Raw genomic sequence first — 24,140 nt, 5'->3', positions numbered from 1 at the left:
ATCTCCAAGCAGTCAGTTGCAGAGAAACTAGGTTTGGATGTTCGAACGGACCTTGCACTAGAAGGTCCTGTCTCAAAGGTAGCTTCCATGGTGGAGCCGATGACATATTCACCAGGTCTGCATACCAAGTCCTGCGTGGCCACGCAGGAGCTATTAGAATTACCGAAGCCTTCTCCTGTGTGATCCTGGCTACTAGCCTGGGGAGGGGAGGAAACAGTGGAAAGACATAAGCTAGATTGAACAACCAAGGCACCACTAAGGCATCTACCAATGTCGCCTTGGGATCCCTGGACCTGGACCCGTAGCGTGGAACCTTGGAGTTCTGACGTGACGCCATCAGATCCAGATCTGGAATGCCCCATAGTTGAGTTAACTGGGCAAAAACCTCTGGGTGGAGTTCCCACTCCCCCGGATGGAGAGTCTGACGACTCAGATAATCCGCTTCCCAGTTGTCTACACCTGGGATGTGAATTGCTGATAGATGGCAGGAGTGATCCTCTGCCCATTTGATGATCTTGGATACCTCCCTCATCGCCAGGGAACTCTTTGTTCCTCCCTGATGATTGATGTAAGCTACAGTCGTCATGTTGTCCGACTGAAATCTTATGAATTTGGCCTCCGCTAGTTGAGGCCATGCCAGGAGCTCAGTTCTAAAATGTTTATCGGGAGAAGAGATTCTTCCCGAGACCATAGACCCTGAGCTTTCAGGGAGACCCAGACCGCGCCCCAGCCTAAGAGACTGGCGTCGGTCGTGACAATGATCCATTCTTGTCTGCGGAAACTCATTCCCTGAGACAGGTGATCCTGAGACAACCACCAGAGGAGCGGTTTTCTGGTCCATTTGTATCTGGGGAGACAAATCTGCATAATCCCCATTCCACTGTTTGAGCATGCACAGTTGCAGTGGTCTTAAATGAATTCGGGCAAATGGAACCACGTCCATTGCCGCAACCATTAGTCCTATTACCTCCATGCACTGAGCTATGGAGGGCTGAGGAATGGTTTGAAAAACTCGACAAGTGTTTAAAAGTTTTAACTTCCTGACCTCTGTCAGAAAGATCTTCATTTCTACCGAGTCTATTATCGTTCCCAGGAAGGGAACCCTTGTGGATGGAGACAGGGAACTCTTTTCTACGTTCACATTCCAACCGTGAGACCTTAGAAAGGCTAGAACAATATCCGTATGAGCCTTTGCTTTGTGGAAGGACGACGCCTGAATTAAGATGTCGTCTAGGTAAGGCGCTACCGCAATGCCCCTTGGCCTTAGCACTGCTAGAAGGGACCCTAACACCTTTGTGAAAATTCTTGGGGCAGTGGCCAATCCGAAGGGAAGAGCCACAAACTGATAATGCTTGTCCAGGAAGGCGAACCTTAGGAACTGATGGTGAACTTTGTGGATTGGAATATGCAGGTATGCATCCTTTAGGTCCACAGTAGTCATGTATTGACCCTCCTGGATCATAACTAGAATTGTTCGAATTGTTTCCATTTTGAATGATGGAACTCTGAGGAATTTGTTTAGGATTTTTAAGTCCAGAATTGGCCTGAACGTTCCCTCCTTTTTGGGAACTACAAACAGGTTTGAGTAAAAACCCAGTCCTAGTTCTGCTTTTGGAACTGGTTGTATCACTCCCATTTTTAAAAGATCTTCTACACAATGTAAGAATGCCTGTCTCTTTGTCTGGTCTAAAGACAAGCGAGACATGTGAAACCTTCCCTTTGGAGGAAGGTCCTTGAATTCTAGTAGATACCCCTGAGAGACAATCTCTATCGCCCAGGGGTCTAGGACATCTCTTGCCCAAGCCTGAGCAAAGAGAGAGAGTCTGCCCCCTACCAGATCCGGTCCCGGATCGGGGGCTATCCTTTCATGCTGATTTGGTAGCAGGAGCAGGCTTTTTGGCCTGTTCCCCTTGTTCCAGCCTTGCAATGGTTTCCATGCTGGTTTGGGCTGGGATGCGTTACCCTCTTGTCTAGAGGCTGTAGAGCTAGGAGCCGGTCCGTTCCTGAAATTGCGAAAGGAACGAAAATTAGACTTATTTTTTGCTTTAAAAGGTCTATCCTGTGGAAGGGCATAGCCCTTTCCCCCAGTGATGTCTGAAATAATCTCTTTCAATTCTGGTCCGAATAGAGTCTTACCCTTGAAAGGAATATTAAGCAATTTTGTTTTGGACGACACATCCGCCGACCAAGACTTTAGCCAAAGAGCTCTGCGCGTCACTATTGCAAAACCTGAATTTTTCGCCGCTAGTTTAGCTAATTGAAAAGCGGCATCTAAAATAAAGGAATTAGCCAACTTCAGTGCGTGAATTCTGTCCATGACTTCATCATATGGAGTCTCCTTCTGGAGCGAATTCTCTAGTTCATCTAACCAAAAAGACGCTGCCGTGGTGACAGGAATAATGCACGAAATTGGTTGAAGAAGGAAACCTTGCTGAACAAAAATTTTCTTAAGCAACCCTTCTAATTTTTTATCCATAGGATCTTTGAAAGCGCAACTTTCCTCTATTGGTATAGTTGTGCGCTTAGCTAACGTTGAACCTGCCCCCTCTACCTTAGGGACCGTCTGCCATGCGTCCCTTCTGGGATCAACAATGGGGAACATTTTCTTAAATATAGGAGGGGGAACAAAAGGTACACCTGGCTTCTCCCACTCCTTAGTCACTATATCCGCCACCCTCTTGGGTATCGGAAACGCATCAGAGTGCACTGGGACCTCTAAAAATTTGTCCATTTTGCACAATTTCTCTGGAATCACCAAAGGATCACAATCATCAAGTGTAGCTAGCACCTCCTTAAGCAGAGCACGGAGGTGTTCTAGCTTAAATTTAAATGCAATGGTATCAGGCTCTGCCTGCTGAGAAATTTTTCCTGTGTCAGAAATTTCCCCCTCAGACAGGCCCTCCCTCACCGCCAACTCAGATTGATGTGAGGGCACAACAGATAAATTATCCTCTGCGTCTGATTGCTCATCCTCTGTATTTAAAACTGAGCAATCACGCTTTCTAGGAAAAGCTGGCAGTTTGGATAAAAAGGCTGCTAGAGAATTATCCATTACTGCTGCTAATTGCTGCATAGTAACAGCCATTGGCGCGCTAGATGTACTAGGTATCGCTTGCGCGGGCAAAGCTGGTGTTGACACAGAAGGAGAGGATAATGAACTATCCCCACTACCTTCATTTAAAGAATCATCTTGGTCAACATCTTTAAATGTGACAGTACTGTCCTTTATCTGTTTGGACGCTATGGCACACTTCACACATACATTTAATGGGGGAACCACCTTGGCCTTTATACACACAGAACATAGGCTATCTGAAGGCACAGACATGTTAGACAGACTTAGGCAAAACTTTAATGCAATAAAAGTTATTTTATACAAAACTGTTACTGTCTCTTTAAATAATAAAAGTGCACACTTTATTATTGAAACGTCAGAAAAACAAAGAAATATCCGATCTTTATGAAATTTTCACCACAGTGTCTTAATGCTTTGAAAGTATTGCACACCAATTTTCAGACAAATTAACCCTTTAATGCCCAAACCGGAGCTAATAACAGCAATTAACCGGTTAAAAACACTACAGTCCCATGCCACAGTCTCTACTGCGGCGTTTACCTTCCTTAGCGGTTATTCAAATAAGTAATAAGCCTCTCTGAAGTCCTTTTCCAAGCCTCTGGATACTCCACGTGAAGCTGCATGAACTGCCTAGTGAAAAGCAACTGCGCAATTGAGGCGCGAAAATGAGGCCTCCTCCCCCTGCCTTCCAGAGTGAAGGGGCCTTTCTGACAAGATTAGGTGTCTAAACAACTGCCAGGCGTAAATATAATTCCCCAAAAGTGTTTCAAAGTCTAAAACACACTTTAACTGTCACATAAACATGTTAAAAAGAAATAGACTTAGCCCACAATAGTGTCAACCAGCATAGAGCCCTAGTTATAAGCCTTAATTCTGTTACTGAGTCTAAGAAAATGGCTTACCTATCCCAGAAGGGATAACTGACAGTCTTCTAGCATTACTTGGTCTTGTTAGAAAAAATGACTGATCATACCTTAAGCAGATAAGCCTGCAAACTGTTCCCCCCCAACTGAAGTTCTCTGGTTTCAACAGTCATGCGTGGGAACAGCAATGGATTTTAGTTACTGGTGCTAAAATCATACTCCTCTTTTAACAGAAATCTTCATCACTTTCTGTTGTAGAGTAAATAGTACAAACCGGCACTATTTTAAAATAACAAACTCTTGATAGAAGAAATAAAAACTACAACTAACACCACATACTCTTTACCACCCCCGTGGAGATGCTACTTGTACAGAGCGGCAAAGAGAATGACTGGGGGGCGGAGCTAGAGGGGGGGCTATATGGACAGCTCTGCTGTGTGGTCTCTTTGCCACTTCCTGTAGGGAATGAGAATATCCCACAAGTAAGGATGAAGCCGTGGACCGGATACACCAATGTAGGAGAAATTGGATTTTCCCACAATTATAGGACCAGTTAATTGAACTCTATTTATATGAAACAAAATATATACAGTACTGTATTTCTATAAACATCCAGTATATAGAAAACACATTAAAAGGGAACCCAAATGTTTATTGCATTATTCAGATTAATGCAATCTCCAATGTATTCTGTTTTCATAGCATTCTTTGTTGAAGGGAATACCTTTGTAGGTTTAGGGAGAACTATATGGCAGGAGCATTGCTATAATGCTTTTCAGCACTATTATAGCAGCATATTAAATCAAATCTCCAGACACAGCAAAGGATGCCAAGGAGAACATTTAATAACAGAAGTTGTTTTTTTTTTTCTAGATCATGAAATAAATATTTGTAGTTTTCGTGTCCCTCTTAATCCAGATGCCGTAACAGTAACAAATTAGTAGCAGAAAACATTAACAGTTTGTGTGTGGCAAATGGGAAAATAGAAGGAGTAGTGTGAAAAAAAGGCAAATGGAGAGCCAGTGAAAATAGAAAACTGCACTATGGACTCAACCTTAGGCTGGCAACCCTGATAGAGGATATTTTTTTATAAACTTTATAAAAAGTTCAAGGGTGTGGTTCTGTAATGGATGTAATATCAGAGGTTCTTCTCCAGCACTGAATCATTTTAAGTATATTAAAAAATACAAAAAACAGGCTCTTTATAGCATGATCTTTAACATTCATTAGAGATGATGAAAGCGCTTATTTAATGAATCGTTATATCACTATTGTTATGGAGTAGAAAGGTCATATGGGAAACATGACAGAGCACATAGTGACACAATGTGTCAAGGATACTGAAGTCACTATGGGATGTGAGAGAATGCTGCACATTTATACTAACATTTAACTTGTCTAGAGAGGGGCTCTGTATAGGAAACATGAGGCAGTGTGCATAATATTACATAGTTGTGGTCAATTAAGAGAAAATATTTCACTTTTGCAAACCCATTTCCTTGGGGTTGGGTCAAAAAACAACAATACAAAAGGTTACAGTACATGAAAAATGGATCTTCAGCACAAATTCACAAATGTAACCATTTCCCTCCCTCTTTGCTACAATAAAGAAAAAAAGGGGAACACTAAAGTACAGTATAGTCCTTACAAATGCTCTGAAACTTACAGCACACGACAAACTGTAAAAAAAAAAAAACAAACCAAAAAAACATAGTTCTCATGTAGTCTGTTGTATGAGGGATATGGTACAGATAATTAAATCAGGGTTATGCACCCTTAGGCCAGGGGCCACAAAGTGTCTATGGGGCCGAATTATCAAGCTCTGAATGGCTCACCGGAAACAGCAGTTATGAAGCAGCGGTCTAAAGACCGCTGCTCCATAACTTGTCCGCCTGCTCTGAGGCTGCGGACATCAATCCGCCCGATCCTATACGATCGGGCTGATTGACACCACCTGCTAGCAGCGGATTGGCCGCAGATCTGCAGGGGGTTACATTGCACAAGTAGTTCACAAGAACTGCTTGTGCAATGATAAATGCTGTTGGCATTTATCGATGTGCGGCAAACATGATATGCTACATCGTATCATGTCCGCTTGCACTTTCATAAATCAGCCCCTATGTCTTGACAGAAAAGCATTGGATAAGATTTGTGACCTGTGCAGAGATATTGCCACCAACATTGCTGCTGAAAAGAAATGCCAATGTGTTGCAAATCTATCTGGCATCAAGGAGTTCATTCTAATAGTCCAAAATGTAGTGTACATCAAGATCGCACGAGGATGTTCCAAAATCTTAATAGGGTAGCAATTTCTATTCATGAGTGAAGTTGTTGTGTCACAGTGGGATACCACGTCCCACCTTCCCCTCATCCTCATCTACTACATCCCCCATTTACAACACACAGTGAGCTCCTCCCTCCTGTGACTGACTCATTCCTGAAGCCTTGTGAACATTTCACATTTAAAGGGACAGGAAACCCCCACATTTTATTTTATGATTTGGATAGCACATACAATGTCAAACAACTTTCCAATTTCCTTCTCTTATCATATTTACATATTTACTGAAGGAACAGCATTGCACTACTGGCAGGTAGATGAACACAACTAGTTAGCCAACCACAAGAGACAAATGTGTGTAGGCACCAATCAGCAGCTAGCTCCCACTAGAGTGGGATATGTGTGTATTCTTTTTCACCAGCGGATACTAAGAGAATGAAGTACATTTGAAAATAGAAGTGAATTTAAAAGTGTCTTAAAAATTACATGCACAATCTGAATCATGCAAGTTTAATTCTGACTTTCCTATCCCTTTAACTTGCTAAAAAGGGCTCATTTGATGTTTGTTTATGCAGAAGTATATATTTTGTTACAATTAATAGATGTGCTGATTTTTGGTAAACAGCCCTGCAAGTGAAAAACATCCAGTGACATCATCATTTGGAAAGATTGGAACACCAGTTTTTAAGAGACTTTGTGCTCAAATTAAACTCTATCATAAAATGTTTAAAATGTTCAATTACGAATAGAATCAAAAGACATTGCACAAGTATTACTTAGATTACATAATGCTTTTGATAGTAGGGAAAACAAAAGAATGGTGAGTAATAACAATACTATTGTAGCTGTACTCTGGTTGTGTGTGTGTGTATATATATATATATATATATATATATATATATACACACACACACACACACACACTTGTCATTTATAACTGTAGTGTCTGTCATACAACAATAAATTGTCACTTTTATCAACATTACAGTTAGAAGCTTTCTTTCATGATTCAGAAAGAGCTTACAATTTTAAACACGTTTCCAATTTACTTATATTATCAAATTTAATCAGTGATATCATTAAACTCCTTTATTGTCACATTCAGAGGGAAGTCTGTTCAAAGATTCAAGCTTCACAAGTTTATTAAGAGTTAGAAAAGAACGCTTAACATGTTACGGCGGCTAAACCACCTTCCTCAAGAGCTTGTGAGTACATTCCATTTAAAGCTGACATTGTGGTTGATGTACTGTACAATGGTATGGTCCTCATTTGTTGGAGGCAAACAAGGGACATTTTCAAGGTGGGTTTTACTTTCTGGTTCTTATGCACTTTCCTCTGTGCCCCTTAGAAGTATAGGTTTAGGCCTAAAATAGATTGTCCAACTTAAAGGGACACTGAATCCAATTTTTTTTTCTTTCATGATTCAGATAGAGCATGCGATTTTAAGCAACTTTCTAATTTACTCCTATTATCAATTTTTCTTCGTTCTCTTGCTATCTTTATTTGAAAAAGAAGGCATCTAAGCTAAGGAGTCAGCAAATGTTTGGTTCATGCCATGCACAGCACTTTTTTATTGGTGCTGTCCAATCAGCAAGGACAACCCAGGTTGTTCACCAAAAATGGGCCGGCATCTAAACTTACATTCTTGCTTTTCAAATACAATATTTATAAAATGCTAAAGATGTATCCTGGGTTTTTAAAAGTGCACTGTTTCTTCTACATTTATTAGTGAGGTTCCCTTTAACTTTCATTTTTTTTTACCATAGCCCCAGGGAGATTAGGTCATAGTGGTTGTGTGGTGTGGTATTGTTTTTAATAGACGTCATTTGGAAAACAACAACTGGCTCAGACATAAAAGTACATTGAAGGGATTCATTAAACATGAACATGAAAAAAGACAATGTTCTGCATAAAAGCATTTTATTATTGTACTACTGCTTGCATATAACTGTGTGTTTAATGCCTTGCAAATGGGTTAAGCACATAGTTAAAGACAGTCCAGAGTAGCAATGGGGCTTAGCTGAGAACATCTGGTGACCCAGTAACAAAAGGCATGTGTGTAGCCACCAATCACAAGCCAGTTCCAGGTAAAGCATGGCTGCCCCTGAGCCTACCTAGTTAATATTTTTCAACAAAGGATACCAAGGGAATGAAGTAAACTTGAAATTAGAAGTCTAAACTCTCTTAAAACTTCCTGTCTATCTAAACCATGAAAGTTTATTTTTACCTTTCGTGATGCTTTAATAATATAAATGCATCACTTTCATTTTTACATTCTGAGTAAATCTGTTTACATTTATGCTGCAGCTTTACAAAAAAAATATAATTGATCCTTTCCTGATAAATTTTCTTTCATGGTAATGAGAGTCCATGATCTATTACTCCTGGGAATTACTCTTCTGTACCACAAGGAGGCAAAGATTTCTAAACCCCAAGAGCTCTATAAAACCCCTCCCACCTCACAGATACCTCAGTCTAATGTATAGCCAAGCAAAATGAGGTAGGAAAAAGTAATAAGAGCCATAAAAGGAGCAGGGAAAAAGATGTGCTAAAGAAAAAAACACAAAAAAATCCACCATGGTGGAATCCCATGGACTCTCACCACTATGAAAGAAATTAATTTATCAGGTAAGCATAAATTATGCTTTCTTTCATATAGGTGGTGAGAGTCCATGATCCATTACTCCTGGGAACTAATACCCAAGCTGTGGAGTCTACAAGTAATAACATAAAGGGAGGGATTTAAAAATATAATTTTTTACTGAGAAAACTAAATCCCCAAACCCACAGAAACCCCAAAAGAGGCATACATCTTTTTAATGAACTATTAGAACGAACAGTAATCTGCTGCAGTAAAGCCTTGTGAATCAAAAGTTTCAACCAAGAGGCCAAATAAACTTTGTCCCTTTCTATTAACAAAAAAGGGAATAAACAAATTAGAAGTCTTTCTGAAATCCTTAGAAGCATCAATACAGGTAGCCCTCAGTTTACGCCGGGGTTAGGTTCCAGAAGGAATGGTTGTAAATCGAAACCGTTGTAAATTGAAACCCAGTTTATAATGTAAGTCAAAGGGAAGTGGGGGAGTTAGGTTCCAGGTCCCTCTCAAAATTGTCATAAGTAACACCTAATACATTATTTTTAAAGCTTTGAAATTAAGACTTTAAATGCTAGACAGCATTATAAACCTAATAAAATAATCACACAACACAGAATATATAATTAAACAAAGTTAAATGAACAAAACATTTGCTAAACAGCATTATAAATCTAATAAAATAATCACACAACACAGACTTCACTTGCATTTTTGTGCAAACAGTTCTTTCTATGCATTCCAATCTGGACTGAGTTATAGACAGGAAGATCTTGTTCCTTTGAAATCTGCTCGATAGCTCATGTCTGGTTAAACTGATTCATTTCAGCTTGCTTGGCTTTGCTGCAACACAAGCGGACAGCTCCACCTACTGGCTATTTTAATAAATGCACTGCTTCTCAATGCTTTTCAATAGCAGTCACATGACTGGAAAAAGAGATTGTTATTCTGAAACGGTGTAAATTGAACCGTTGTAAAACGAGGGCCACCTGTATAATATTTCAATGCTCTAACAACATCCAAAATCATGCAAAGATCTTTATGAAGCATTTTTAGGATTAGGAGACAAAGAACAACAATCTCTCTGGTAATATAGGAGACAAATAAACCACACATCCGAAGTCCAAATATCGTACTGACAGTTAAAAAAGGGGATTTAGCGTGCCAAACCCGACGTGAGCGAGACAGAGGTCATACATGAACTATACTGATGTGCGTAATCCAAGAAGCCGAAGTGCGAAAAAAGAAACACTACAGAGAGAGCCGATACGTTGGCCTCACGACAAGAGAGGTTCGGTCCCGAATTCTGGAACAATTGTCAACCATTAATATCGGAAAATGCAGCACACCATTGGTGCAACACTTTGCAAGTATACACACTCAAATGGATGGTCACTGAAGGTAATAAAAACAAAAAAGAGGTTGTTAGAATCCTTCAGATATTTCGCTATCAAACCAAACTTGGCCAGTAGTCTTCTTATCCCGGCGTCAAGTGGAGTGATAACGAAAAATCTTTGGGATAGTAGCGTTAGGACCCAGGACGGGATAGGCTGAGCACCAGGAGGAAAGCCAGGAGGAATAAACCAGAAAATGACCGGAAAGGTCAAGGCAAAGTCGACAGGCCAGAGGTCAAACCAAACGGTAACTGGAAACAGAATCAGAGTCCAAACGCTTAGTCAGGGAAATCCAAGGTCAGAACCAATCGGGCAACAAACAGAGTGGAATCAGCAGGCAGAAGAATGGTCAAAAGGAGGTCCAGGTCACAAGCCAGAATACGATATCCAAAAATATAGTTCAAAGCACACCCACGAGATACACTCAATACTAGGGCAATGAGACAGAGGAACTTAATGGCATTTAAAGGAAAAAGTGCGCCACAGGTGACGCGAGACAAGCAATCTGGCAACAAAGCAGTGTCATGGCAACCTGGATTCATAACAGTACCCCACCCTCAAGAAACTTAGGAAGAAGACCCAGGGCTATTGGGATGGGAACGGTGGAAGGAACGAACCCGCCTAGGAGCATGAACATTGGTAGCAGGTATCCAGGTACGACCTACCACCAAATAACCCTTACAGTGTACCAGATACCACAACTTGGAGCCACAGAGCTTGGAGTCCAGAATACGAGACACTTCGTATTCCTGATGACCATCAACCACAAGAGAAGGAGGAAGATGGACTGGACGAGAGTACTGAATAAATACTGCAGGTTTGAGCAGCGAGGCATGAAAGACAGGGTGTACTCGGAAGGTATAAGGCAAGGCTAATTTAAAGAGGGTTGTTTCAGCTTCAAATGTCGGGTAGAGAGCCACACTTTAATGCCAACCTGAAGACGATTACAGTCAGATCTGTGTCGATCAGCGATTGCCCCGGCTTAAGTAAGGGAGTGGAGTAAGGTCTGATGAATGCTTTGCCAATGTCTGAGGAGAGAGCGTACCCTAAGAGAAGCAGAAGGTACCTCTGAATCTAAAGTCACCAGGGGAAAGATCGAGGTAAATATTCAAGGGCTGCTTGTGCGGGTGTAGTTTTTTTTTTTTTTAAATATAATTTTTTTATTGAGGAATTTAGATACATGAACAGATATATAAACAAAATACAGTCACAGGACTAAAACAGCAGGTTTTCAAATCGTTGGTGTCACAAGTGGTAAATCATATAAACATTGATACTGAAATAGCTAACTGCATATCAACTTTCTTAAGATATACAAACAAATATTAGAAAGTTAAGACATGACTCAAGTAAATAGCAAAATTCCTGGATAAAAGAGATGGTTACAGTGACTGAAGTGTTGTACCTCAATTTCTAAATGAGATTTGTGTGTCCCAAAGGTGCTAGTTAAGAGGTAGGTGAACATGGTATGATATAATAAAGGGATGGGGAGGTTATGGACTTATAGCTTGCAGGGTGAACAACTGTTAGAATATAATGATGACGTCTTAAGTAATAGTATAGTTAGTAATTATGTATCTAGGTATGTTTACAGCAGTAATTATGGCACAATATCCGGGACCCCAGGGCAATGTCCACATTGTGATGCAGGGAATAGGGAGACTAGTTCATGCATATGTATATACCGAGGAGGAGTGCACTGGGAAGATATAAAGCTAAGAGGAATAGTAAGTGGGGAAATATGAGATCATGCCAATAAAAATATTAGCGTGCATAGGTAGATGTGCTATCAATCTATGTTTTGTATTCAACCAAGACTGGGGATGTATAATAAAGTTGGAACTGAGTAGATGAAGTGACTATATCGCAAATTGCTCTTGGCGCTGAATAGTATTCAGTGCCCTCTGGGATGAATAACTGCTGGGCTGTTAGAGGGCTCTGTACTGACAATGCTAGAGGGGGTGAATAGGGCTGGATCGTTCATCAAAACACAGGTTAGCGAAGTTATCATACTATGTTGTGGTTTTTGGAGTATACCACTGTCTATGATGAGTCAGTCTTATTATGCTTGCTATGTGTGTCTCAACATATCATATGTAAAAACTATACATCTTAATACTACTATAAATGATTCACTTAGCAAAGTTAATCTAGGTATCTAAGTTTAGATTGTCAAATATCATAAAGTGTCATATAAGATATAGGATATAGTTACATGAGTTAGTATAGATATGATATGAAGTGCCGTCGAGGCCGAACACAGCACCCATATGGCGTAGAAGGTAGAAGTGTAACCAAATGATTGAGTGTGCGGGTGCAGTTTTAAGAGAGGCATTCCGTCGCGTGTTGTGGGCTAATTCGGCCAGAGGCAACAAAGAGGATCAATTGTCTTGGTGAGTATTGACATAGTGTTGAATATAGACGTCTAATGATTGATTGGTACATTCAGTAAGACCATTAGTTTGCGGATGAAAGGCTGTGGGAAGTGATATGGTAATACCCAACTGTTTACAGAAAGCTCTTCAAAACATAGCCACAAACTGAGATTCCCGATCAGAGACAATGTCAGTAGGGAGACCATGACGACGGAGGATATGGTGGATGAAGAGACCAGATAATCCCTGTGCAGTTGGTAAAACAGGTAAGTCATTGAAGTGAGCCATATGGGAGAACCGGTCAACAACTACCCATACTGTAGTGTTAATCTCGTCATCCGTGATGCATCACATTTAACTTTTGGCGCCCTTTTTCCTTTAAATGCCATTCAGTTCCTCTGTCTCATTGCCCTAGAATTGAGTGTATCTCGTGGGTGTGCCTTGAACTATATTTTTGGATATTGTATTCTGACTTTTTTAAAGAGCATGTGTATAGTATTGATTTTATGGGCTAAGAATACGGCAGTCAGCCGAAATGCTAGCTGACATAGGAACTCATGCCATCTAAAGTCCTTTTGTATTGATATATGTTTTAACTGCTTTTAAATAAAAGTTAAGCATCATTTTTTTCGGAACTCCTTGTATACATCTTTTATTCCTGGGATATCTAATACCAGATAGCAGGTGGAACTCGGTGCCGTAACAAGAACCCCGAGCTGGTCCTGAGATTGACTGCGGATTCCTTCGTATGTAACGGAATAAGGGGATTTTCCAGCAAGCATCACGTGACCGGTGAGTTAATGTGCGACGTACACCCTTTTCTGTGAATGGTAGACAGGAATTCTGGGCGAAAGCTCCATGTCTCGGATAATACACGCCACTGTAGAGTGATACTTGCAAAAAATCAAAGCAGCTTTGGTATTGATTCAAGAAAGGTCTGGGAGCCAGTACAAGGCATGTTGTAGATGGGGTTTATTGGATCGTCTGAAAACGGGGGGGTTTTAACAAACAGAGCTTATAATTATTGACATTAAGGTGGTTAAAACTATTCTTGTTCTTTTTCATTGTTTGGAAATCTTTGCCTCCTCCTAGTGGTAAAGAAGAGTAATTCGCAAAAGTAAAGGATCGTGGACTCTCATCACCTGTATGAAAGAAAGGTATATATAATGTTTTTATTGCTACTCTGTTTCAGTTTTGCTTACTCTACAGCACATTTTCTTATTATATAAATAAGGTGAGTCAATATGGCTAGTCTGCAGCACTCAGACCTGCATTGTGCAAGGAGCCCACATTCTATAGTACTTAAAGGGATATTTAACCGTACTCTTTTGGTAAAAACAAATATGTTAAATCAGAGCAAACATAAAAAGAAAAAGAGTATGTATAAAGCAGCAAACAACTTACTAATTTTATTGCATGATGAGCACTTAAAAAAAAGTGTAGGCCCTGTCCCCCGTGTAATAATAGTGGAGAATTTTTAAAACAGTTTTAATCTGTCAGTTCTGACCATAAACAAATCTAACTGTTATCTAGTATATTCACTTTATAGTAAACCAGCCTTGGCGTTTTAAGACATGAGGTTAACATAAACCTTCCTACTTGTAGGGCTGTGACAGGAAGTAATGGGCACTGCACACATGCGGTTAAAAAAAGAAATAATAGAAATCATCTGTTTAAATGTATTTTATCTTTTAAGTATAAGACACTGCTTAGTGCTTTTTATTACAACAATGAAAAACAGAATTTATGCTTACCTGATAAATTACTTTCTCCAACGGTGTGTCCGGTCCACGGCGTCATCCTTACTTGTGGGATATCTCTTCCCCAACAGGAAATGGCAAAGAGTCCCAGCAAAGCTGGCCATATAGTCCCTCCTAGGCTCCGCCCACCCCAGTCATTCGACCGACGGACAGGAGGAAATATATATATAGGAGAAACCATATGGTACCGTGGTGACTGTAGTTAGAGAAAATAATTCATCAGACCTGATTAAAAAAACCAGGGCGGGCCGTGGACCGGACACACCGTTGGAGAAAGTAATTTATCAGGTAAGCATAAATTCTGTTTTCTCCAACATTGGTGTGTCCGGTCCACGGCGTCATCCTTACTTGTGGGAACCAATACCAAAGCTTTAGGACACGGATGAAGGGAGGGAGCAAATCAGGTTACCTAAACAGAAGGCACCACAGCTTGCAAAACCTTTCTCCCAAAAATAGCCTCCGAAGAAGCAAAAGTATCAAATTTGTAAAATTTGGCAAAAGTGTGCAGTGAAGACCAAGTCGCTGCCTTACATATCTGGTCAACAGAAGCCTCGTTCTTGAAGGCCCATGTGGAAGCCACAGCCCTAGTGGAGTGAGCTGTGATTCTTTCAGGAGGCTGCCGTCCGGCAGTCTCATAAGCCAATCGGATGATGCTTTTAAGCCAAAAGGAAAGAGAGGTAGAAGTCGCTTTTTGACCTCTCCTTTTACCAGAATAAACAACAAGGAAGATGTTTGTCTGAAATCTTTTGTAGCCTCTAAATAGAATTTTAGAGCACGGACTACGTCCAAATTGTGTAACAAACGTTCCTTCTTTGAAACTGGTTTAGGACATAAAGAAGGTACAACTATCTCCTGGTTAATATTTTTGTTAGAAACAACCTAAGGAAGAAAACCAGGCTTAGTACGCAAAACCACCTTATCTGCATGGAACACCAGATAGGGCGGAGAACACTGCAGAGCAGATAACTCTGAAACTCTTCTAGCAGAAGAAATTGCAACCAAAAACAAAACTTTCCAAGATAGTAACTTAATATCTATGGAATGTAAAGGTTCAAACGGAACCCCTTGAAGAACTGAAAGAACTAGATTTAGACTCCAGGGAGGAGTCAAAGGTCTGTAAACAGGCTTGATCCTAACCAGAGCCTGAACAAATGCTTGAACATCTGGCACAGCTGCCAGTCTTTTGTGTAGTAAGACAGATAAAGCAGAGATCTGTCCCTTTAGAGAACTTGCAGATAATCCTTTCTCCAAACCTTCTTGTAGAAAGGAGAGAATCTTAGGAATTTTTATCTTATTCCATGGGAATCCTTTGGATTCACACCAACAGATATATCTTTTCCATATTTTATGGTAAATCTTTCTAGTTACCGGTTTTCTGGCCTGAACCAGAGTATCTATCACAGAATCTGAAAACCCACGCTTCGATAGAATCAAGCGTTCAATCTCCAAGCCGTCAGCTGGAGGGAGACCAGATTTGGATGTTCGAATGGACCCTGAACAAGAAGGTCCTGTCCCAAAGGTAGCTTCCATGGTGGAACCGATGACATATTCACCAGGTCTGCATACCAAGTCCTGCGTGGCCACGCAGGAGCATTCAAGATCACCGAGGCCCTCTCCTGATTGATCCTGGCTACCAGCCTGGGAATGAGAGGAAACGGTGGAAATACATAAACTAGGTTGAAGGTCCAAGGTGCTACTAGTGCATCTACTAGAGTCGCCTTGGGATCCCTGGATCTGGACCCGTAGCAAGGAACCTTGAAGTTCTGACGAGACGCCATCAGATCCATGTCTGGAATGCCCCATAATTGAGTTATTTGAGCAAAGATCTCCGGATGGAGTTCCCACTCCCCCAGTCCCCCAGATGGAATGTCTGACGACTCAGAAAATCCGCCTCCCAGTTTTCCACACCTGGGATGTGGATCGCAGACAGGTGGCAGGAGTGATCCTCCGCCCATTGAATTATTTTGGTCACTTCTTTCATCGCCAGGGAACTCCTTGTTCCCCCCTGATGATAGATATACGCAACGGTCGTCATGTTTTCTGATTGGAACCTTATGAATCTGGCCTTTGCTAGTTGAGGCCAAGCCCTGAGAGCATTGAATATCGCTCTCAGTTCCAGAATGTTTATCGGGAGAAGAGACTCTTCCCGAGACCATAGACCCTGAGCTTTCAGGGATTCCCAGACCGCTCCCCAGCCCACTAGACTGGCGTCGGTCGTGACAATGACCCACTCTGGTCTGCGGAAGCTCATTCCCTGGGACAGATGGTCCAGGGTCAGCCACCAACGGAGTGAATCTCTGGTCTTCTGATCTACTTGAATCATTGGAGACAAGTCTGTATAGTCCCCATTCCACTGTTTGAGCATGCACAGTTGTAATGGTCTTAGATGAATTCGTGCAAAAGGAACTATGTCCATTGCTGCAACCATCAACCCTACTACTTCCATGGAAGGACGAGGAACAGAATGAAGAACTTGACAAGTGCTTAGAAGTTTTGACTTTCTGACCTCTGTCAGAAAAATCCTCATTTCTAAGGAATCTATTATTGTTCCCAAGAAGGGAACTCTTGTCGACGGAGACAGAGAACTTTTTTCTATGTTCACCTTCCATCCGTGTGATCTGAGAAAGGCCAGAACGATGTCTGTATGAGCCTTTGCTTTTGACAGGGACGACGCTTGTATTAGAATGTCGTCCAAGTAAGGTACTACTGCAATGCCCCTCGGTCTTAGAACCGCTAGAAGGGACCCTAGTACCTTTGTGAAATTCCTTGGAGCAGTGGCTAACCCGAATGGGAGGGCCACAAACTGGTAATGCTTGTCCAGAAAAGCGAACCTTAGGAACTGATGATGTTCTTTGTGGATAGGAATATGTAGGTACGCATCCTTTAGATTCACGGTAGTCATAAATTGACTTTCCTGGATAGTGGGTAGAATCGTTCGAATGGTTTCCATCTTGAACGATGGTACCCTGAGAAATTTGTTTAGGATCTTCAAATCCAAAATTGGTCTGAAAGTTCCCTCTTTTTTGGGAACTACGAACAGATTGGAATAAAATCCCATTCCTTGTTCCTTTATTGGAACTGGGTGTATCACTCCCATCTTTAACAGGTCTTCTACACAATGTAAGAACGCCTGTCTCTTTATTTGGTTTGAGGATAAGTGAGAAATGTGGAACCTTCCCCTTGGGGGTAGTTCCCTGAATTCCAGGAGATAACCCTGAGAAACTATTTCTAGCGCCCAGGGATCCTGAACATCTCTTGCCCAATGAGCAAAGAGAGAGAGTCTGCCCCCCACTAGATCCGGTCCCGGATCGGGGGCTACTCCTTCATGCTGTTTTGTTAGCAGCGGCAGGCTTCTTGGCCTGCTTACCCTTGTTCCAGCCTTGCATCAGTTTCCAGGCTGGTTTGGGTTGTGAGGCATTACCCTCTTGCTTAGAGGATGCAGAATTAGAGGCCGGTCCGTTCCTGAAATTGCGAAAGGAACGAAAATTAGACTTATTTTTGGCCTTGAAAGGCCTATCTTGTGGAAGGGCGTGGCCCTTTCCCCCAGTGATGTCTGAAATAATCTCTTTCAATTCTGGTCCAAATAGAGTTTTACCTTTGAAAGGGATGTTAAGCAATTTTGTCTTGGATGACACATCCGCTGACCAAGACTTTAGCCAAAGCGCTCTGCGCGCCACGATAGCGAACCCTGAATTTTTCGCCGCTAATCTAGCTAATTGCAAAGCGGCATCTAAAATAAAAGAGTTAGCCAACTTAAGTGCGTGAACTCTGTCCATAACCTCCTCATATGGAGTCTCTCTACTAAGCGAGTTTTCTAGTTCCTCGAACCAGAACCACGCTGCTGTAGTGACAGGAACAATGCACGAAATGGGTTGTAGAAGGTAACCTTGCTGTACAAAAATCTTTTTAAGCAAACTCTCCAATTTTTTATCCATAGGATCTTTGAAAGCACAACTATCTTCGATAGGAATAGTAGTGCGTTTGTTTAGAGTAGAAACTGCCCCCTCGACCTTAGGGATTGTCTGCCAAAAGTCCTTTCTGGGGTCGACCATAGGAAATAATTTCTTAAATATAGGGGGGGGAACAAAAGGTATGCCGGGCTTTTCCCACTCCTTATTTACTATGTCCGCCACCCGCTTGGGTATAGGAAAAGCGTCGGGGTGCAACGGAACCTCTAGGAACTTGTCCATCTTGCATAATTTCTCTGGAATGACCAAGTTGTCACAATCATCCAGAGTAGATAACACCTCCTTAAGCAGTGCGCGGAGATGTTCTAATTTAAATTTAAATGTCACAACATCAGGTTCAGCTTGTTGAGAAATTTTTCCTGAATCTGAAATTTCTCCATCTGACAAAACCTCCCTCATGGCCCCTTCAGATTGGTGTGAGGGTATGACAGAACAATTATCATCAGCGCCCTCCTGCTCTTCAGTGTTTAAAACAGAGCAATCGCGCTTTCTCTGATAAGTAGGCATTTTGGATAAAATATTTGCTATGGAGTTATCCATTACAGCCGTTAATTGTTGCATGGTAATAAGCATTGGCGCACTAGATGTACTAGGGGCCTCCTGTGTGGGCAAAACTGGTGTAGACACAGTAGGAGATGATGTAGTATCATGTTTACTCCCCTCATCTGAGGAATCATCTTGGGCAATTTCATTATCTGTGGCAGTACTGTCCTTACTTTGTTTGGACGCTATGGCACAATTATCACATAAATTTAAATGGGGAGACACATTGGCTTTCATACATATAGAACATAGCTTATCCGAAGGCACAGACATGTTAAACAGGCTTAAACTTGTCAACAAAGCACAAAAAACGTTTTAAAACAAAACCGTTACTGTCTCTTTAAATTTTAAACAGAAAACACTTTATTACTGAATATGTGAAAAAGTATGAAGGAATTGTTCAAAAATTACCACAGTGTCTTAAAGCATTAAGAGTATTGCACACCAAATTTCAGAGCTTTAACCCTTAAAATAACGGAACCGGAGCCGTTTACAAATTTAACCCCTATACAGTCCCAGCTATAGCCTTTGCTGAGACCCAACCAAGCCCAGAGGGGAATACGATACCAATTGACGCCTTCTAGAAGCTTTTCCAGCAAATTTCAGATCCTCACACATGCATCTGCATGCCCTGCCCTCAAAAAACAACTGCGCAGTAATGGCGCGAAAATGAGGCTCAGTCTACAACTAGGAAGGCCCCCTGACTGGAAAAGGTGTCTAACATAGTGCCTGCCGTTTAATAAACGTTCCCCAAGTTTATAAATGCGAATTGTCAGAATAAATATGAATAAAATGCCCAAATAAAGCAATCGATTTAGCCCAAAAAAATGTCTACCAGTTTTTTAGCCCATATTAAGCCCTTTATTCTGTTTGTTTGACTAAGAAAATGGCTTACTGGTCCCCATGAGGGGAAATGACAGCCTTCCAGCATTACATGGTCTTGTTAGAAATATGGTAGTCATACCTTAAGCAGAAAAGTCTGCTAACTGTTTCCCCCAACTGAAGTTACTTCATCTCAACAGTCCTATGTGGAAACAGCAATCGATTTTAGTTACTGTCTGCTAAAATCATCTTCCTCTCACAAACAGAAATCTTCATCCTTTTCTGTTTCAGAGTAAATAGTACATACCAGCACTATTTTAAAATAACAAACACTTGATAGAAGAATAAAAACTACATTTAAACACCAAAAAAACTCTTAACCATCTCCGTGGAGATGTTGCCTGTGCAACGGCAAAGAGAATGACTGGGGTGGGCGGAGCCTAGGAGGGACTATATGGCCAGCTTTGCTGGGACTCTTTGCCATTTCCTGTTGGGGAAGAGAGTAAGGATGACGCCGTGGACCGGACACACCAATGTTGGAGAAAGACTGTTTAATATTACTTTAATGACATGTCTAACAAAGACACTTACCATATAGGAAGGGAATATTAAAACCCGTTTGTGCTTGCCACATGGCCACTGAGGATCATCCAGAAGGTTTGGATCATATTCAATGTAATCCCCTATATCACTGCCTGCAACAAAATTAGAATTGCATAAATAATGTTAATAAAACCCTGAAATAATATCATATGATGTACAAAAATATTGAGAGAATAATTGAACGTCCAGATGTCTGTACTGTTCCTATAGATAAATAGGGATCCTTGTAGTGTGTCTGAAAGTTATTTATTTGCATTAGAAAACTAATAATTATTGATCAACCGCTTTTATTGCAATTCATTGTTAGTGCATGGCTGAAAACACAAACATGCTTATAAGAAAAGTCTCATTAAGAAATAATAAAAAAAAACTTTACTACAAAACTGTAAGGAACAGACTCATTCTGGTTGGTATTTAAAGGGAAAACGGTAGCTCTCATTTGAGAAAAAGATGAGCAGTTATCATGGATGTATATTTTTTTTATCTATCTCCCCCCACTGGAAATTATATTCTTTAATATACAATGGTTTTCATTAGTAGACAACTACCACCAAAGAATGTTGGCCATTTTGTTATATTTTAATAATGAATAAATGAAAATGGATACAATTATGATTTGTTCTGTTTCTGATGTTAAAAGTTTTAATCTCAACTCTGACTGGTATTTTTTCATGTCCTATTTTTCTAATTTGGTGGTCGATAAAGGCACAATCCGTCAGTGCGTCATGAAGAAGCGGTTCCTTTTGAAAGCCCTGTTATGAAGGTACAATCCTGTTTGAAATCTTGTTTATGAAGACGCCTGAAGTGAAAGTGACAATTTGAAATAAACATTTACAGAAAGTGATTGCCACACACCATTTCTAGATGTTGGGATTCTCCTTTTTCTCACGTTTTCTAAATATCCCTTTAGCTGTAAGGGATATATATTAAATACATATGTTTAGATACATTGTTGCCATGCACTCACTACTATCATCACCTAGATGCTGGGTGCATCCTCGGAGCCCACTGGTAAATATTTCACAAGTAGAGGATAACTTAGTTTTCATATAATTTTATTTAATAATCCAAACCAATCTTCTTTACAAAATAGTCAACATTTTGGCTCTATGTGGAGCCATTGTCAAGACATTACACCCAATTTAAATCTGCCACAGTACTCTGGACGTTTCTTGATACATCAGCCGCTTTCAAATGATTCCAATCCATGTATTAAACACATATACATATCTAAAATGTGTCTCCTGAACACTAAAAGACGTACTATTCAATTGCAACGAGAAGTGCTTTAATGAATCTAGACCATGTATAAAAATACACCTCAAAAATGTCATGGATGGCAATTTCAGTCTCTTGCACATGTGCAACCTAATAGAAATTCTAAATTGTCTAATCTGCAACATAGTAGAATTATTCTAAATTGTCTTGGAATACTTGCAAAGATGTCAAAAGGGCCAGTTCAGGACTTTATCAAGTGCCTTTGGGAGTCAAATTGGAATGGTGTTTAAAAGTATTGAGAAAATGGATTGTAATCACGGAGAACTTTTTGGATCCATGTTAAAAATACATGTTTTTTTTCAGTGGGCTGAAAATACTTTTGCGGCTCTGAGAAACAGTTAAAAATACGTTATTGTAATTGCGTCAACATAAAATGTGCCCTTTTCGATAAGAATTAAAAAAAAAAAAATCTGGAATCGATCACTTGATTTGAAAGCATCTTACTTTTTATGGAATGACAGTTTGCATTGACATTTTAACATGCAATGAAGCCTTAAGATCAATATGAGATCATGATTGACATCGTTGAACTCTATTTAATTAACTATATGATTTCTGAAAACAAACGTCTGCACCAAACTTTATTTGCGTCACACCACATTTATCATTCTATTCTGATTTTTTTTTCTAAATGTTATTTAAAAAGGTAAAAGATAGTGATATGATATATATATATATATATATATATATATATATATATATATATATATACTATATATATTTATATATTTTTTTTATGAGTGCTATACAATTGTGACAGAAGATTATAATGGATTCCATTTTCTTTAAAGGATATATCATAACATATTCATTATTTATTCACATAGAAAAAAAAAGTCAAACTGTCACATTATGATTCTGTTACCTGTATCAATACTTCCTTGAATACTGTTTGCTCTGCCCAATGTCAGATTGCGGTGACTTGTGTTGCGAAACTGAGAAAACGAACATGTGGAGTCTATCGTGTTTCTGCGAGCTCCCAAAGCGTAGGTTGGATACAAGAATTGTGTATATGATACAGTCTGTAGGGAAGGAAAAATAAATGTTCCTAGTTGTTGATAGTTTACCATTAAAACTATTATACAATTACCTTTTTGCCCATTTATCTATTCATTAGAACCACATAATAATTCTGGAAATAAAGTGAAACCTCTTTTTTTCACTGACTTAATAGAAAAGTTATGTAACATTTCCTTCTGTTTATTATTCAAAAGCAGAACTAAACTGCTTTCTCACACAGTTTTAACATAAAGCTACTCTTGTTAGATTAAGCTCCAGATTAAGTAGGTTTTCATGCAGCATAGAATGTTTTGACTGAGTGCTAAAAAGTCAAATAAGGGTTTGTTGATGTTCAGTTTAATCTGTGTAGAAAGAAGCATTATCATCACCTATTAATAAACTCCCTCATATTCCATAGAGATATAATACAATGAGAGACAAATAATATAATACCTATATATGGAGAATAAAATGACCCTTCTCTAAAGTGTTCCCCATAAAAACGGTAAATGCAACTATGATACAGAGGTTAAAGGTAACCATATAAAACGTAACATACTATTTAGAAGATTCATACGCTATGTCAAGAGGACCAAGACATTGTGTTATTTTGGTAGGGGTGATGTGTGTGTGATTGTTGGGGAGAGCTGGCAGTCTTTTTGGGGAAATTTAAATGCTTAAAATATATTCTGTATTTGTACAAACAATGCTTACATTCTCACCTTCCCATCAGCACCAAGCTCTACTCCTTCAAGGCCAAGGATCATCTCTCTGGTTCCAATGCCCCCAGATGAATGACGCTGTCTTGTACCTTCCAGTTTTAGGTCCCTGTGCAACAGAAAAATAAAGAAATCTTAACACAGAAATTCAATTTCACTAGTTGCTTTAAATAAACATATTATGTGATCTATCAAACTATGAAAATGATATACAACAAAGCAAAATACTTTAAATAGTCACATAACTAGAAAGTCAATTTAGCACATTTAGCCCTAAAAACTCATGAATCATATGTAGCATTTTGGATATATGCAACTTGATCATTAGTTTGAATTATTTATTTGTAATTTTGGTAATTTGCAGTTTAAACAACTTTTACTTAAAGGGATATTAAACAATCTCTTTCATTGTTGTACTAAAAATGCACTAAGCAGTGAGTTCGACTTAAAGAGACATGAAACCCAGATTTTTTCTTTCATGATTTAGATAAAGCATACAAATGTAAAACAATTCTAATTTATTTCTATAATCAATTTATAAATATTCTCTTGGTATCCTTTCTTGAAGCAGCAGCAATACACTACTGGGAACTAGCTGATCAAACCAGTAAGCCAATCACAAGAGGCATATATGTGCAGCCACCAATCAGCAGCTAGCTCTCAGCTCCTGAGCCTATCTATATATGCTTTTCAACAAATGATACCAAGAGAATGAAGTAAATTATGTGAAAGAAGTAAATTGGAAAGTTGTTTAAAAATGTATGTTCTATCTAATCATGAAAGAACTTTTTGGGGTCTCATGTCCCTTTAACCATTGCAATATGTATTATTCATCTGTTATTTCTTATTTTTAACTTAATTTGTGT

At 39.8% G+C, this 24,140-nt stretch overlaps 1 protein-coding gene across 1 annotated transcript in view; it reads right to left on the bottom strand.

The window, feature by feature from the left end:
* The window catches only part of CABLES1 (Cdk5 and Abl enzyme substrate 1), a 319,853-nt gene that overhangs the window by 17,490 nt on the left and 278,223 nt on the right, over nucleotides 1-24,140 (bottom strand). Inside the window, exons 5-7 of the mRNA XM_053714974.1 lie at nucleotides 23,278-23,383; nucleotides 22,422-22,578; nucleotides 20,267-20,370 (exon numbers count right to left, since the gene is read on the bottom strand). Of these exons, the coding sequence (XP_053570949.1) occupies nucleotides 20,267-20,370; nucleotides 22,422-22,578; nucleotides 23,278-23,383 (367 nt within the window). The remainder of the gene's footprint in view (nucleotides 1-20,266; nucleotides 20,371-22,421; nucleotides 22,579-23,277; nucleotides 23,384-24,140) is intronic.

This window comes from Bombina bombina, chromosome 5, assembly GCF_027579735.1.
Source record: "Bombina bombina isolate aBomBom1 chromosome 5, aBomBom1.pri, whole genome shotgun sequence".
Lineage (NCBI taxonomy): Eukaryota > Metazoa > Chordata > Amphibia > Anura > Bombinatoridae > Bombina > Bombina bombina.
Note: the sequence above shows the minus strand (reverse complement) of the source record. Positions and strands in the feature narration are given on the sequence as shown.